The sequence below is a fragment of the Microtus pennsylvanicus genome, chromosome 5, assembly GCF_037038515.1.
Source record: "Microtus pennsylvanicus isolate mMicPen1 chromosome 5, mMicPen1.hap1, whole genome shotgun sequence".
Lineage (NCBI taxonomy): Eukaryota > Metazoa > Chordata > Mammalia > Rodentia > Cricetidae > Microtus > Microtus pennsylvanicus.
In genome coordinates this window covers 104,405,096-104,421,808 of record NC_134583.1, presented here as the reverse complement: position 1 = coordinate 104,421,808, position 16,713 = coordinate 104,405,096, and the positions used below count along the sequence as shown (strand labels likewise).

Genomic DNA, 16,713 nt, shown 5'->3' with positions numbered 1-16,713 from the left:
GTGGATTGTTTGTTTACATTCTCTAGTACAGCCTGAGTACTTTGTTTTTGCTTTTTTTTAAACCTTTTTATACTTTTTAATTACTTCAAAAATCCAGTTCCCTGTTTTCTAGTGTCTTTTCTTCTTTTGATTATTTGCTGTAACTATTGGCAGGGAATCTAATGAGTTTTGTTTTTGTTTTTTATTTTGCTGTCAAGTGTCCCTCAACTATAGGAAAAGCAACAGACAACTGTGTGTATGTTGGGCAGCAGGGGGCGGGGGTCTCTGCAAACACCACGACAAGGAGAGTGTTGATCCACGTGGGGCAAGAAGGAAGTCTGTTCGGCATGACTCAGTAGCCAGTGTTGGTTCCAACTTCTAGAGTCTGACCCTGGGCTGTTTATTTTAGGCATATTGAAGTTAGTACAATCTGGAAACCATTCCCTGGTGTAACACAATCCTGTGTGCACAGTAGAGATTAAGGTATAATTACATTGAAACTTTTTCAAAGTACAGTCAGCTCTTCCCTAAATGGGTTCTTTTTTTAAAGTTTTATTTATGTATGTAAGTGCTCTGTCTGCATGTATGTCTGCATGCTAGAAGCGGGCATTGGATCTCTTTATAGATGATTGTGAGACTCCGTGTGATTGCTGGAGATTGAATTGAAGCTCTCTTGAAGAGTAGCTAGTTCTCTTAGCCAGAGCCATCTATCCAGCCCCTAGATGGGTTCTATAGCTAGAGCAAATGATCTGGTGTGGTCTCTCATATAGATAGTGTAGAGGTCACCAAGGCTATTGTGGTGGTTTGACTAGGAATGGCTCTCATAGACTCATGTTTTTGAATGCTTGGCCCATAGGGAATGGCACTATTAGGAGGTGTGGCCTTGTTGGAATAAGTGTGTCACTGAAAGGTGAGCTCTGAGGCCTTATATGCTTTAACTATGCCCAGCGGTTTCCTTCTGCTGCCTGCGGATCAAGACGTAGAACTCTCAGCTCCTTCTCTAGCACTGAGTCTGCCTGCATGCTGCCATGCTTCTGCCATGATGATAACAGACTGAACCTCTGAAACTGTAAGCCAGCCCCAGTTAAAGAGTTGTCGTGGTGTCTCTTCACAGCAATAAAACCCTAACTAAGGAAGCTATTAGCCATCTCCAGTGGTGTTTGTAAGAGTCTGGGGGAGCCAGATGTGGCCGTGGTCATACAGATAGCACAGGGGTCACCAAGGCTTCTAACCACCTCCATTCACTGGTCATCCATCTCTTCCTTTAAAGAGACAGCCCTGCATGTTTAACATTTCTGGGTTCCCTAGTGCTTGTCTGTGAGCGCAGGGACCGTGTGCCCTCTACAAACATCAAAGAGACTACTCCTTAAGACGTAATTAAAGGGAAAAGCACCTAACTTAGCTGGGAGAAAGGCACTGGGAAAGGAACACTGAGTAATTCTATAAAGTGGAGGCATCATACATTTGCCTTGCTAAGTGTAGCGGATGCTGCCTCCTAAGGAACCCCACTCATCCCCACTTAGAGAGCGGAAGTGTTGGAGCAAGAGAAGGGTGATGAAGAACAGAGTGAAATAGCAGATGCCGGCAGGATGGGTTGGGGGAGGAGGTGGAGCGCCAGGAGAGATTAACGGGAAACCAGCAGCTGGTTCAGGCGTGTTCACATCACAGAGAGTAACTGTCTCAAGTCAGCCTCCATATCTTGGTGATTGTGAGGCTCTCAGCGTTTCTCGGCCGCAGTTGTCAGTTCGCTGTAGCGTTGTTGTTGGGAGTGGGGTGTCCACATTCCAAAGGAATGCAGATTTTTGTTTTTTTGTCAACTCAGCCACATTTGCTAGATCGAGTTAAGAGAGAAAGAAAACGCCAGCCTGAACCCACCTCTTTCACTGTCATTCCTATGACTCGGTTTTTAAATTTTACCTAGTCCCTCACACCTGGCACAGCGCATCATTAGCCCGGGAGTGTGGAATACCTTCCTGAGGAAGATGTGGGAGTCACTTTGTGGTTCTTTCTGTTGGTGCCTGTTTTGGCTTTAAGCTGTGGCATTGGTCAACTTTTGTTTGAAATGAATCCCTCTTAAATAATTAGCAGTGAAGTCCTCTCATGAATCAGACATTAAGGAGACCAAGGCAAGCAGCATTTTCTGTAGACTAATGCAGGAGAGAACCAAGATGTCTCTCATCCTTAGCTGCTTTGACTGTTATGACTCAGTGGTCTTCAGCATATCCACCGCATTGTGCAACCACTACCTCTTTCTCGTTCTAAGGAAACACCAAACATAAACAGTCGGCCCCCAGTCCCCTTCCCCCAGAGCCTGGCGGTCACCCATGTTTTCTGTTGCTATGGACTATTGTTTGTGTTTTCCCTGGTGTACTTAAAAGAAAAAAAGGCATTTAATTTTATACTCTGTCACTTGCCTAAGGACACCCTACAGACAGCTTGGATGGCTAGTCCTCTTCTGGACTGAGCCGCCGTGAGTGGTTTTCCTCCCAGCCCAGGGGCAAAGGCAGAGGGTCCATTTGTAGGAGCTATTGTGCAGAGCGCACCTCCTGATGCCCAGGTGCTTTTTTCTAGGATGGTTGGTCCTGACGTCATCCCACTGCCACATATCTATGGAGCACGGATCAAGGGTGTGGAAGTGTTCTGCCCTCTGGATCCCCCACCTCCGTATGAAGCTGTGGTGAGCCAGATCGACCAGGAGCAGGTATGTCTAGAGGAAACAGGTGGCCTTCCATCATCTGAGGAGTTTATTGGGGGTCCTCTGAGCAGTGACTTGAACATCATAAAAACAATAAATATCTTTCTCTCTTCCTTTGTGATATAGGAGTCTTCATTCCAAATGCCAGAAGGACCAGAAGCTGCTGCGAGCCCACTGGAGCCAGTTTGCACACAAACAACTCAAGGTAGTGCGTGTCTTCACTGTCCTAAGTCCTAAATCAGTAGATTAGAACATCGAGTCCATGTTCTGATCAGTATTTTGATGGAGGTAAGGTATTCTTGGAGCAAATGATTCAGCCCACATCCTCTTGTCAGGGCCCGAATCCTGTCAACGCTTAGGGCTTAGAAGTGAGACCTAAAATGTGAACGGGAAGAAGAAAAAATATACTGAAATAAAGACAAACACAAAATCTCTTGTGAATAATCACGCTATCCTTAGGAACCCAGGGACTAGAGTAGAGGTTAGTTTATGATTCCTGTGTTTCTTCATCTATGTTTTTGTTCTGTGGAAACGAGCTGGGCTCCTTCGAAGGAACACAAGTTTCATGTCTTGCCGTGTGTGTTCGCCCTGTCATTTACAGCCAAGGCTTTTACTGCCCAGGCAATTAGAATTTTTTAGCCCTGTGGCCCATGCGAGAGTCAATTTACATCTATGCTTGTAATTTAAGGACACAGTTGTTCCAGCTTTCTGTCTTTGGGGAGGTTTTAGATGGCCTAGAGAACTGCCCACTGGCACAAAGCTGCAGATGACAATTACTAATGGATCGACTTTCTGCCATTTCCGATGCAGGCAGCTTCTCAGCAGTGCTCTTGGAGCGTTTTTCTGTTCCCCTTACCCTTGGGAGGGGGCAGACTGGGCCCCTGCCACTGAGCTACAACCCTACCTTAGGAAGGATTATAAAACAGCATTTTCTCCCCCTTAAGCATGCTTGTGGTTCTTATTTATTTACAACAAGGACTTTTCCAGCCAGAACCTCAGCTTTCCAGTTGATGTAGCTGCGTTTCCTGAGCAGGGACCATCCAGATCTAGTGTGATTTTCTACTTCATTTTACAGCCGCTGGCTCCTTTGCTGGATTGTCGAGAGTGTCCCAACCTGGGTGTGCCTTGGGCCAGGCAGATGGGCACATGCTAGCTTTGGGTAGCACCCTCCCCACCCATGTAGGTAGCGCCTCCCTGAAGAGCCAGGTGCTGTGAGAAGCTCAGGTGCTCCCCGAGGCTGCATCAGGATGCCCCAGTGAGAAAGATTCTGAACACCGCTAGGGAACAAACCAAACTGGTGTGCTCGCATGGCTTCTTAACTTTTCCCTTTGGTTTTATAGTTGTCCACGTTTGCTTGTTTTAAGTGCAGCAGGGTGATCTGGAGATGAAGGTTTTGCCATGGTGCTGGGAATGAAAATCTGACTGGGCCACCAGCCTAAATAAATGTTATTAATTTTATTACTGTTGCCTTGGCAGGTTTGGGCCCGCAGGTGTTTCCTGGCCAACATTTTGAAGGCTGCAGCTGTTGAAATAACGTGTTTCTTTTATTTTTATTTTTAAATCAGGTGGGGTCCTTCCTAACACAGCTGGTGAAGAAAACACACCTGCGCCAACTCCTCTTTCCAACCTGGTGCAACCTCCCAGAAGCCGGCGGGCCCTCCCACCTCTGAGGACAAGGTCGAAGAGCGACCCTTTGCTTCACCAGTCAGAGGAGAGAGGTGATGTCATTCCCCAGGTCCTTGGTAGATAGACTACTGTGTTTATTTGATTGGTGCTAAGTCTTGGTCGGAGGGACCAGGTCCAATCAGGTGGCTCTCGCTGAGAGTCCAGCAAATTTAAACAGTATCTTGAGGGAGGTTAAGAGGCCACGGGAAAATAAGATGTTCTATGTTTCACATTTGGAAAATACATGTGGTATGTCTTTAAAATTAGAAAAGAATCATTCATTTGTGTGTTCCAGGGGAGGGTGGGTGCGCGATGGCACATAGATGGAGGACGGAGAAACAACCTGTATGGGCGAGTTCCCTTCTACCACGTGGGTTCTGGGGACTCGACTCAGACATGTGGGAGGCAAGTGCCTTTAGCTGAGGAGCCATCTTACCAGCCCCGGAACTTCGTTTTCGGCTGGTAGAGTGTGTTCCTGAAGTCATTGGCAATAGCATTTGGTTGTACATGTTGCTGTGCTGGGCATAACTGCAAGATTATTATGTAAAGCAATCCTGATTGCTAGCTGCTGGCAGCCTGCGAGAACCAGTCAAGGGGCATATGTCTTTACTCTTTGGCTCCATGATCTTGTGTTACTTTTTTTTTTTTTTACTGTGTTTGAGTAGTCTTAATTATTGAGATCTAACCGTGTTTTTAAACTTTGGATATAGTAAAACACGTTCACGTATTTTATCTCCCTCCCTCTTTGTTTTGGGGTTTGCTTGAGTATAAATAGATGTTGAGTAACTTGAAATTTTCAAAATAATACCGCTGAGCCTTTTTTGACTATATGAATACCTTAATGTCTATAAACACCTCTCTTTAGAGAACAGTATATAAAAATAAAGAAAACAAAGGAATAAAGTGAACAGCTTTTGTAAAATTCAGCCAGCAGGGCCTCTTTGGGGAGTTAGTCTAGCAGTTAGTTTCTGTTCTTCGGGAACTCTGTGCAGGTAATTGGACCGCCTCTAACCTTGCTTTCTTGGGTTCTGTCTGGCCCTTGTGGTCTCTCTGTCCCTCTGACAGTGAGTGTCATTTGTCACAGCTCTGGACTGACCATATGGAAGCCACAGAGGACACTTCTCTTGTCTCTGCAGCAGCTTCCAGGAGGGAAGGAAGCCCCACCTCCTGAGACTAGCTGTGAGCCTCTGCAAACCAGTAGGCTTGGCAGCCTGGCCTCTGGTTCCAAACCCACCTTCATTGTGGATCTCCTGTATCCTACCTGGCAAGTTGAGTCTTCGAGCTGGCTGTGTTCCAGCTTCCAGGAGCACTTCACTGTGGGCACAGCAAATGGAGTCCTTCCTCGACCCCCTTTACCTTCTGCAGTCCTGTGGAGGAAGGGACATTATCTACCCCTTTGGTTTATTTTGTTGGGGAAGGCACCAAGTTGCCTTCAGTGAGAGAGTGTGAACCCCACTCAGTCACCCCACAGCTTTAGCCTGTGTTTCTGGGTGTTTGGAAGACACGTTGTCTATAACATGCACTTGGCAAGCTGGAAGGACAGTTCTACCCCTGGTTCAGAACTCCTGTTACCTTTCTCCAGAGGAAAAGGAAGCCTTCCTTTCTTCCACCTGCCCTTCCTTCCTCTGCTTCCTGCTTCCCTCAGTATCTAAATCCCCACTTATGAGGCCTTTACAGATCCAGGTTGACAGTGTGTGCGCTGAAGGCTGATGGTGGCTTCTGGACACACGGCGATCAGATCTGAGGATTCATTTCTTCACCCCATTCATGGTGAAGCAGCTTCCTGCCAGTCTTTATACCTTTATCGATGGAGGCACCTTCGGAAATTAGAACCTGCAGTGGATTTTTAGACCTTCTCTTGCCTTCTGGAGTGATGTAACTTTCTGCACCCTCGTTTTATGTAATAGCCATAGGTCTGCCTCCTAGCTGTGGTGTGAGCCTTGGTAATAGAAGTCAGTACAGTGCCCTTGAGGATGTTCAGGACAGAGGTACCGTGGCAGGAAACATTCTGCCCATCCTACAAGTCTCCCATCAGCCCCTCCTCTCTTTGACCATTCTGTATCTTTTATATCCCCGACATTCTTTTTTTGGTCCGCCGTGTTTCTTCTGCTTGGCCATCCATCCATTCCTATCTTCTTGCCGTACCCCACGAAACACACTCCACTGTGGCTTGCACCGTGAATTCTGTGCTGTGTCATCCGTCTTCACCTTGGGAATGTTTATGTGCTGTGGTCCAGCATCTCAGGACATAGCCTATTGGAAGTACGCTTCACACAATAGGCTTGTGTAGGTTTCATTGTCCTTCCTTTCTTTCCTTCTTCAAGATGAAGGTGAGACATACATGCATGACCTCGGATACCTGCTAGATGTCACGGTCTACACTGGAATTTATGGCTAGTGTTCGGAGGGGGCTTGGCCAATGGTAACTTGTTATTTACCTCTGTTCACAGCTGCTCCGGTGCTCAGCTGCGAAGCTGCAACTCAGACAGAAAGGAGGCTAGAGCTGGCTGCGGTGACTCTGAGGAGAGGTGCGCGACCAAGGGCATCACGAGGCAGGCCCCGTTCTTTGATAGATTACAGGTCTTACATAGACACCAAACTGCTAGTGGCCAGGTTCCTGGAGCAGTCCTCCTGCAGCATGACTCCGGACATCCATGAACTTGTAGAGAACATAAAATCCGTTCTGAAGTCTGATGAGGAGCACATGGAGGAAGCCATCACAAGTGCCAGTTTCCTAGAACAGGTACTGTTATGATCAATATCAGGCGTGCTTCCAATAACCGGTGTCTACGGTGGCTGAAGTCCGTGATTACAGTCTCTCGGGACCTGGTGGTGGGGTTATGTCACAAGAGAGGAAACTACAGAGCTTTCCTTCTGGGCTTTGTTCTTTTCCCGCAGTGTCTTGGCCAAGGGAACAGAACCCCATTTTCTGGAAGGCAGAACCGTGCCTGGTAGAAAGCAACAGATCTGGGCACTATGGAGTTCACCCCGTTTATGATTTCCTCAGTGCGGGGCAGCCCAGGATGTGGTGTTTTCTCCGCCCTTAAAGATGATGACAGACTCTCAAGATTGGCAAGGTTCTAGCAGCTGTTCAGGTGCCTATGAGTTTCTGGGCCAGACAAGTTATCTGACAGGACTTAGAGGAATGAATACCTTTCGTTCCATAGATTAAAAAGTAAAAGGCTCCTTAACTGAAGCCGCCCTGGGAAAAGACAAAGCTAGGCATGGATGGAATCCATTTGGGCCTTGGGTTTCCCGTCTTTAAAGGGGAGGGTTAGGCGGGGTAGTCTCCAGCCCTGTATCTTCAGGTAAGTGGAATTTCCTCCCAGCAAGAACCGTCTCTTTACCCCTCTGGGAGCTGCTGTTACCGTTTGGCTATTTACTCATTCTTCTGGGTCAGTGGGGTAGATGCTGTGGACACAGTACACCGCAATGCCCAGTGTTACCTGCTCTGTGCCTTTGCCCTCAGAGTGCCCAACGAACGTGCCTTATGCTGAGTTGGGCTGGTTTTTAGTGTAATCACTACTTCACCATTCCAGGTGAATTTGAACACTTTATCTCTTCACTTTCCTTTCTGCTCCTCCTTTCCACTCACTGGCCTCATCCATCCATCCATCCATCCATCCATCCATCCATCCATCCATCCATCCGTCCATCCATCTATTCATCCATCTATCCATCTATCCATCCATCCATCCATCCATCCATCCATCCATCCATCCATCCATCTATTCATCCATCTGTTCATTCATTTATATACCAAAACTTAAAGTCAGAGCCTCTCCCAGTTCCCCAGGAGCCCATGGAAAAGAACGATCTGATTAGAGGAGGAGACTTGGCTTCCATACCCTCCTGCAGCTCGCTCTTCAAGAGTGGTCAGTCAGTGGCCCCGGGTCAGGCTGCCATCTCTGAGATGCTCCCACTGTCATTCCCGCCTCTTCCCCTGCCTGGCCCCAGAGCCCACAAACAGGAGCAAGCATTTGACATTGTTTCTCGATGGCAGAAAGTCCACCAGGCGCTCGGTCTGCCCTTCTCTCCAGTCTCTGTCCCTAAAAGTTAGCTCTGGTGTGCAGGAAAAACAGGCACTAGCAAGCTCCTGTTTACCGCATCTTTTGCCCTAGATTAGTTGGAAGTTTGAGTACAGAGGCTATTGTTACAGATTCTGGGTCATCAGCTGAGGGCTTTTGCTTCTGAACCCCACATGGGGTATCAGTGCCACATCCCTCCCCAGTCAAAAGGAGGCAAGGACAATGAAAGAGTATATTTTATTTCCAACTCTACTCAGCTTTTCACACTTTCTTTAGATCCATTTTATTCACCCCCAGTTAAAAAAAAATAACACTTGTCTTATAATAGTCAAATTTGATAAAGAGTACAGTCAATTGTCTTCTTAATTAGGAGCCAGGAACAGGCCTTATAGGTGAATATAATTAACAGAGTGTTAGAAAAGTTTAATGTCACAGCTTTTGTGGGTATTGAATGTTTAATGACCTTGAAAAATCAGACTGAAACAGCGTGCTTTGGGATGCTTGTCCTGTGAGGTTTGTTGGCAGTGAGACTCCTGATTCTCTCCCAAGGTACTAACAGTGTTGCACACCATAGCGACAAGACAGTTCAATTTTGCACAGATCTGTCAGCTGGCCAGTCCTCCCTCATCGATCCTAGTTGGATGAGAAATAATCTGCATTTCTGCATTTTGGAGAAGTCATACAGTTATGTGTTTAAAGTTATGTGGCACATTAAAGACCGGCCCGGCAGCAGGGCCGTTCTCCGGCTTTCACAGACAGTGCCCTGCTTTTTATGCAGTTTATCCGAGGGATCAGATCCATTGGAAGCATCGCTCATCTTAACTGACATTTCATAAACTCTTTACCCGATCCAGACCAGTACTTCTGTGTTGGGACCACCTGCTTCTTGTTAAAAAATCCCAAACTTGGAGCTGGGGAGATGGCTCAGTGGGCAGAACTGTTTGCTGTGCATGCCTGGGGACCAGTGTTTGGATCCTCAATATCTACATAAAAACAAGGCATAGTGGCACCAGCCTGCAACTTTGGCAGATCCTGGGGGCTCGTTGGTTACCCAGTCTAACCAAAATAGCCAGCATCAGGTACAGTGCGAGACTCTCTCCAAAAAAATAAGGTGGAGATTGGTAGAGGAAAACACTGAATGTCTCTGTCCTACACACTGAGAGTGTACTCCACACACGCATGTACACACACACACACACACACACACACACACCAAGCTTCCATGTACACTGTCAGAGTAGGTGGCAGGTGGGACTTGATATTCTGAACAAGCTTCACTACCCACATCCCTCTCTGCCACTAGGAGTCACTGACTTGGAACACAGCATACTGCAGAAATATCAAGAGAACTATGTTGAAAGTAAAACCAGAAAGTAACATTGAGCCATTATAGATGGCTTGTGTACAGCTGAAACAATAAAAAATTAGAATTTCTTCAAAACCTTACCGAAGAGGCAAAGTCTAAAACATTTTTAGAATTCTAAGTAGATTCTATTTTGGAAAACACCCCTTTCTGTTCTGAAGCACCTAAGCATTAAAACCCACAGACAGTCACAGGGGCTGGGTCAGAAGGTCAGTCCAGTGAGGCTAACCTCTTTCCTTCTCTTCTTTTCCCAAAGATAATGGCCCCACCACAGCCCAGCACTTCCCAGGCCCATGTGCTGACCTTGAGGAGACAGCCGGGCCTGCTGCACCTGCGCAGCTGTGGAGATCTGAGCACCTTCTCCCTGGCAGGAAGGCCTAGATCTGAGCGGAGGCCCCAGCAGCGAGCGGAAGCTGAGCGGCCACACAGCCTCATAGGCGTCATTCGAGAGACTGTCCTGTGAACTGAGTGACAAGGAAAGCCAGTCCAAAGGAAGGATGTCCTTCCTCAGTGCTGTTTACTGTCTGGGAGCTGAGGGTCCCCCTGGGAACCTGAAAACAGGGGTCCTTGGGAGAATACTTATTCCTGTTCTTTGGCTCCTGTTTTTGCTGACAAGGGCGCTGAGGTGAACTCGGGTGAAGTAGGTCCCTTCCTGTCTGTGTGCTCCCAGTTGGAAGTGAAGGCAGGGAGCCTCTGTCTGCTGCATCTTGCAGCATCCCCATCGGGGCATGCACTGGGTGAGCCAAAAGCAGGCTCAAGAGTCTTTGCCTGCCTCACCCCTTATGGCTCTTGTTGATGTCAAGTTCATTCCCTTGCTGTAAGGGGAGAGCTGCTGGGCTATTTATAGCTGCCTGCGGCCTCTGGCCGCTTGCTCGGTGAGAGGAGCTGGCAGGAGACACGATGATTAACCTCATGTGACTGCGGTCCTCCAGCCTCCTCTGGGTTACCCTCCAACCCCGTCTTTAGGAAGGATAGGAGACCTGCTAAGCGGTGATTTTTCATGAAGGGCATTAAGGGGGAGGGCTATGGTTGATTCCGTTTATTCAGGCTTGCAAACTAGAACACTTAAGGGAGAAGCAAGAATAAAGTGTTGGCTTTGGAACTCTGGGCTCCGTGTGGAGGATTTGTGTGCACTCAGTTGTACAAAGCCTTAACCCATAGAGCAGTGGTTCTCACCCTTCCTAATGCTGCGACCTCTTAACACAGTTCCTCACGTTGTGCTGATCCCTAACCATAACATTATTTCTGTTGCTACTTCATAACTGTAATTTTGCTACTGTTACGAATCATAATGGAAAATATTTGTTTTGGAGCTAGAGGTTTATCAGAGTCACGACCCACAGGTTGAGAACCACTGTCTTAGGGGGTTTGGAGTTTGGGGATGTGGTGTTCAGAGTGCTCTAAGGCCCACCAAACTAGTTTGATTTCCACAGTACCTGAAAGTCACAGATAACACATTAGACAAGCCCTGCGCTGGATTGATTTCCACAGTACCTGAAAGTCACAGATAACACATTAGACAAGCCCTGCGCTGGATTTTACAAACGCTAGGTTGTGTGGCGCCGTGGCCCTGCATTCTAGCACGGCCCTGAACAGAAAATCAATAAAGCAATTACTGATAGGATTAGTGCTAAGAAGTAAGAGGGGAGTTAGGGGAAACATCTTTGAGGAAATGATATTTGAGCTGGTCATGACTTTGAGGACCAGGTATTCCTTTGTTCCAGGCAGAGATAGAAGGCCGAGCAGACTAGTGACCACAGATGTGTACCGAAGGATAGTTGGATGGGAGCCCGGCAAACCGTGTTCTATGCTAACAGTGAGATACTGTGGATGTTTCTATCACAAGAAAGATAAGATTGACCGGAGTTTTAAAAGATCACCATGCTTCTCGGGAAAGAGTTAATGTAGATAGGAGAGAAAGCAAGGGGCTGGACTAAGGCTGCCTGGGAGGTGCGCACTGATTCTTTCTGGGCCCCCCTCAGTACTGTGATGAGGTTGTTAAATTCTTATTTGATGCTCATGACAGCCTGTTGGGTGGGAGCTGCTACTGTCTCCTCTCCATTTTATAGGATAATAATATTGTGTAACTTGCCAAGGTCACACAGAAGCCAAGGGGCAGAGCTGACATTCACAGGAAGGTGGTCGAACTCAGCCACCCATCCCTGTCTCCACTTCCCAGGGAGCAGTACTGGTGTGTCCCCTTTCTGTAAGAACATTGTTGAGCTTCCCGCTTGGCTCGTGGGACTCCCACCCTCCTCCCCCGGCTCCACATCTGCCCCTCATGCCAGAGTGAGAACTGGATTGAGCCCAGGGGTCACTGAACTGTGGTGGGAAGTGGGCTGTGGAAACATCTAGAAATGAAGGGCCATGACAAGGCTGGGTCTGGCTGACTGTGCCCGAGTGAGCCACCTGAGTGGAGAGTGACAGTGACTTCCAAGAGGGCAATTTCTGTTCTTACTACCTCTGCCCCACCCTGAGTGAGGCACACATCTTCTGGCTTCCCTAGAAGTCCTCATTGTCACGTGGTAGCTTGTCACCTGGGGCTGGTCTGCTGCCCACGGTCGAGATCCTGTCCTCCTTGTGAGTCTCTGCAGCAGGGGTCTCTGGCATCACTGCAGACGGCTTGCTCACAGGACAGACTGTCCACGCGGCTGAGAGTTGCCACTTCCCTGAGCGTCCACCTCAGTGGCCTTCTTTAGGAGCTCTCTGCCTACCAGAGTTGAGGAGAGGAGGTGCTGCCCTGCCCTGTGTGTGGCCAGACCTTACTCACACACCCTCTGTCCAGCCCCCACTCCACTGTCCTCCCTAGCTGCTCCTCTTTCTGACTCCTTTCCCGAATCCCTTGCTGGTTGCCTCTGACGACCACCACTGAGCTCACAAAAGCCGTCAGAGGCTCAGGGTGGACTGTAGCCAGCTAGACGTCAGGAGCGTGAGCCTTTGAGGTGTGGTACGAAGATTTCCCTGGCCGTCTGTAGCAGCTTTTTTTTTTTTTGGCGTGGGGGGGGGAGCACCAACCAGCTCCCAAATCATGACATGGAGACTTCTTATTAGTTATGAATGCTCAGCCTTATCGTATGCTTGTCCCCCTAGCTCGTATAACTTTAACTTGTTTCTCTTCATCTACATTTTGCCTTGGGGCTTTTTACTTTTCTTCCTTTCTGTATATTTTACTTTCATGGCTTCTCATGGCTGGCTATCTGTTGGCTGCCTGGCTTCTTGCCCTGGGTATATCTGCCTCTTTCTCCCTCATCCTCTTCTTCTGTTTCTCTCTTGAGCCTATATTTCTCCTTCTACTTATTCCCTCTGCCTGCCAGCCCCACCAACCTCTCTCCTGCTTAGTTATTGGATGGTGGGCTTTTTATTAGACCAATCAGGGGCCTTAGGCAGGCAAGGTGAAACAAATGTGACCCATCTGTACATAATTAAACAAATGCAGCATAAACAAATGTAACACACCTTCACATAGTTAAAGTAATATTCTGCAACATAAACAAATGTAACACATCTTTATGTAGTTAAATATTCCACCACAGCCTGTCCTGAACAGGTGGTTACTAGCTGCAAGCCAGGGGAAAAGACATGAAGTCTGAGAGCAGCAGGCAGAGGGTTGCTTCAGTTTATCAGAATTGCCTCTGCAGCCAAAATGTCTCTCGGAATTCTAGAACCTGAAGCTGCGGGGAAAGACTTCAGTCTCTTCCTTGACCTCTCTGCCTTCTCTGTAATATTGCAATTATTGATGAGGCTACAATAGTTTATGAATATTTATCTTGGGGTTACTTAGAAGTACTACCATTCATTTCCCTGCTTTGTGTGTGTGTGTGTGTGTGTGTGTGTGTGTGTAAATAAATACAATGTGATATGTGCTCATGTGTTAACTGAATGTGTATAGGGTAGGCTGTTTTGTATTAAAGGGATCCAGGGGTAGGGACGAAGGATTTCAAATGTGACCTCAGAATGATACCAGAGCTGTGATCCCTGAGCATAGAAACATCAAAGGCGGCATTAGTGAAGTAAATGCCATTCAGGATATCTGACTGGCTAGAACGCTGTACATCACGGTTGGCTCTGCTTCCGTGAGTAAGAACACGGTGCCCACTTTGTGAGATTGGCACAGGATAAACTGGGACAGGGGTTGCTCTTTCAGAATGTTCCGGCAAGCTCTATGTCTTGGTGTCTGAGGCCAGAGAGGAGGACTTTGCCAAGCTTTTGCACTTCACGAAGACGAGCTCAGGCGTGTCCAGCTGGCAGTTCCCCGAAGGCTTGCTTTCCTGCCTGGTGAGGTTTTGGGGAGGAGGCTCCAAATTCCGGCTGCCTGCCTGCTTTCCTTTGCCAGAGGAACCAGACATTTGCGGAAGGCCTAACTGGTGGAATCTGCTTGCTGTCTCTGCTCAGTTGGCAAGTGGGGAAACTGAGGCACAGTATTAATTGTGCAGCAGAGGTGAGAGCCCAGCAGTTCCCACTTTGGGACCAGAGTTTTTGGTTTAGGACATAGCGGCTCATTTTGGGATAAAAGAATAGCTCCTTTCCCCATGTCTGTCATGGACTAAAAACTTTTGTAAATGATGGTAAACTGGCTTAAAAAGATAAAGTAACAGCAATAAAAAGGCATGTATAGTGTAGCCCCTTTCTTATTAAAGAGATTTATTTTTTCAAGTATGTTTAGGCTCACTGGAAATTGATTGGAACGAATAGTCTTCACTGTCCTCTGTCCAGCACAGGCAGAGCTACCCTTTTAATCACCATCCCCCACCTGAATGGTACATTAATCACAATGGACCCGTACTTACCACCCAAGTCCATGTGTGTGGGTACAGAATGATGTCCGGAGGGAGTGTGCAGTATTGTCATGTCAAGGACCCCAGTGCCTCAGACCCATGGAAACAGCAAAGCCTTCCCTGGGTCAGGAGCAGAGCAATGAAAAGCCTTCCCTGATCTAAATACGGTGTTGTGAAAGACTGTTAGCTAAAGCTAGTGTGCAGAAACTGTCAGCTGCAGCATCCTCCTGGACAAACCTGAGAGTGCTCTCCTAAGAGAATGCCTTTCACAATGAACTAGCCTGCCTCCGTATGTGTGTATAATAAACCTTCCTCCTTGTTCAGCTGTGTACCACGAGCTCCCCTCCTCCGTGCCTTACAATAAGAGCTGAGTTTCTGGGCTGTGCTGTGTCTCCATGACATGTCTCAGCCTTTCTAGGTGTGTGTCTGTGGTTTCTTCATTCTATAAGCCACGCAGGTCAAGACAGAGGTGCACATGAGTTTACTTTTTGTCTATATCTTAAGGGTACAGACAGTTGTGTGCCATGTGTCCACCAGTATAGTACCACACCTAGTGGTTCATCTCTCTGGAAACCCTTTTTATTCTGAGTATTAATTCATTTCTCCTGTAACTCCCAAAAGGCATAATCTTTTGCTGTCTCCATAATTTTGGCCTTTCTGGAATGCCATACAATTCCTGTGTTAACATTTCCTGAGGTGACATGAGCAAGCCAGTCTGGTCATCTCAGATAAGGTACCAATAATGGACCAAAGCAAGGATTCTACTCAAATCCAGTATGGTGGGCCAATAAATTAATTTATGAGAACATGGGTGTCCCTAAACACCAATACATAGTCTCACCCCATTATAGTCGATGATCTCCTTCCTGGAGGCTGCACCCTGGGGTCTCCTTCAGTTAACCCTCCAGTTCAGGTCTGGCATCAACTTGGCGGTCACCATATTGTTTTTCTTATTTAGTTGCAGTGGTTAATGGCTTCCAGCTAAGGTAGCCTTCTCTACGCTAGTATGGCGATGGGATGGCCATGTTATGCTCAAAGAAGCCAGTGTTCAAATGAGTGTTTTACTGAAGTTGTAGGGCAAAAGCCCCTGAATCTAGCAGTCCCTACAGGGCAAGCTCAGACTTCCATCCCGACACACCAATGAAAGAAACAGGAAGTGATGAAAAACAGAGGGAGGCCATTGGGGAGGCCAGAAGATAAGAGGTTGGGTGACCCCAAATTGGCCTTGGGGTATTGATGTGAGTTTCGGGTCAAGCCAAGGATGACTGCTGACTGCGGCAGGAGGCAAGAGGTTTGCATATCTAAGCAGTCTTAGACTGGGTTTGGCCAGTCACCGGCTCAGCTTCTGACCTTCAAGGGATTCCAAAGTTGTCAATAGAGGCCCAGTCTGGTTCTGCTAGGGAGATCTGTATCCTTGCCCTCATTTTGTGCGTGCTCTGTCCTGCCTACCAGGGTCCCTGGAGGCCAAGGTGCTGCAGGGTTAGGGCCAGGACTTGGTGGTGTTCTAGCTTTAAAGAGGAATGAGGTAAGGTAGGTGTCTCAGCTTTCAGGCACTCAGGCTGAGGAGGCGCCTGTCAGGCAAGCTTACTAGCAGGAATTTGACCCAAAGTAAAGGAGATGGGCACAAAATGCAGGTGGAGATGCCAGGCTTTCGTTCTGGTTCAGTTACCCCATGGGCTCAGGTAAGGAGTCGGCACTTTTTAGTAAAAGTGGCTTCCATAATGCCTGGTAGGGCAGCAGTCGTGAGCCTGTAGCCTTTCCAACCAACTCCTTTCAGCAAGAAAGAAACAGACATTTAAAGTTCCTCCTTGTCTTTTTCATAATTTTGTAATTCAACCCGTTTACAGTTATTTGTTTCCCTGGCCATGTCTTCAGCCGTGCAGGACCTTTGTGTCATGTAAGTTAGAAGGTGCATAGCCTAGGTCTGCAGTGAAGGGAATGTGGATGTTTACTCCAGGAGAGCATTCTAGGCTACTCCAGAGCCACAGGAGACCACCCCATAGGCAGGCCAGCCGCCGGTGTTGTGTATTTTTTTTAATGGGTAAGGGTTGGAATAGGTTTGGGGGACACATTGCACAAGTGTTGAAATAGGAGCAGCTGGGGCTGCATCCCCGGCACCTGGCTGCCCACATGGCTAGCTCTAGCTTATGCCCCGAAATAATTACATGGAAACTGTATTCTTTTAAACACCACTTGGCCCATTATATC

At 47.6% G+C, this 16,713-nt stretch overlaps 1 protein-coding gene across 2 annotated transcripts in view; it reads left to right on the top strand.

The window, feature by feature from the left end:
• Positions 1 to 10,838, top strand: part of Entrep1 (endosomal transmembrane epsin interactor 1) — a 64,359-nt gene extending 53,521 nt beyond the window's left edge. The window contains exons 7-11 of one of the 2 annotated variants that reach the window (XM_075973737.1): positions 2,551 to 2,680; positions 2,801 to 2,882; positions 4,240 to 4,392; positions 6,790 to 7,082; positions 9,987 to 10,838. In XM_075973737.1, the coding sequence (XP_075829852.1) occupies positions 2,551 to 2,680; positions 2,801 to 2,882; positions 4,240 to 4,392; positions 6,790 to 7,082; positions 9,987 to 10,193 (865 nt within the window). In that variant the 3' untranslated portion in view covers positions 10,194 to 10,838. The remainder of the gene's footprint in view (positions 1 to 2,550; positions 2,681 to 2,800; positions 2,883 to 4,239; positions 4,393 to 6,789; positions 7,083 to 9,986) is intronic. The other variant, XM_075973738.1, reaches the window with a different exon arrangement.
• The last annotated feature ends 5,875 nt before the right edge of the window (positions 10,839 to 16,713 follow it).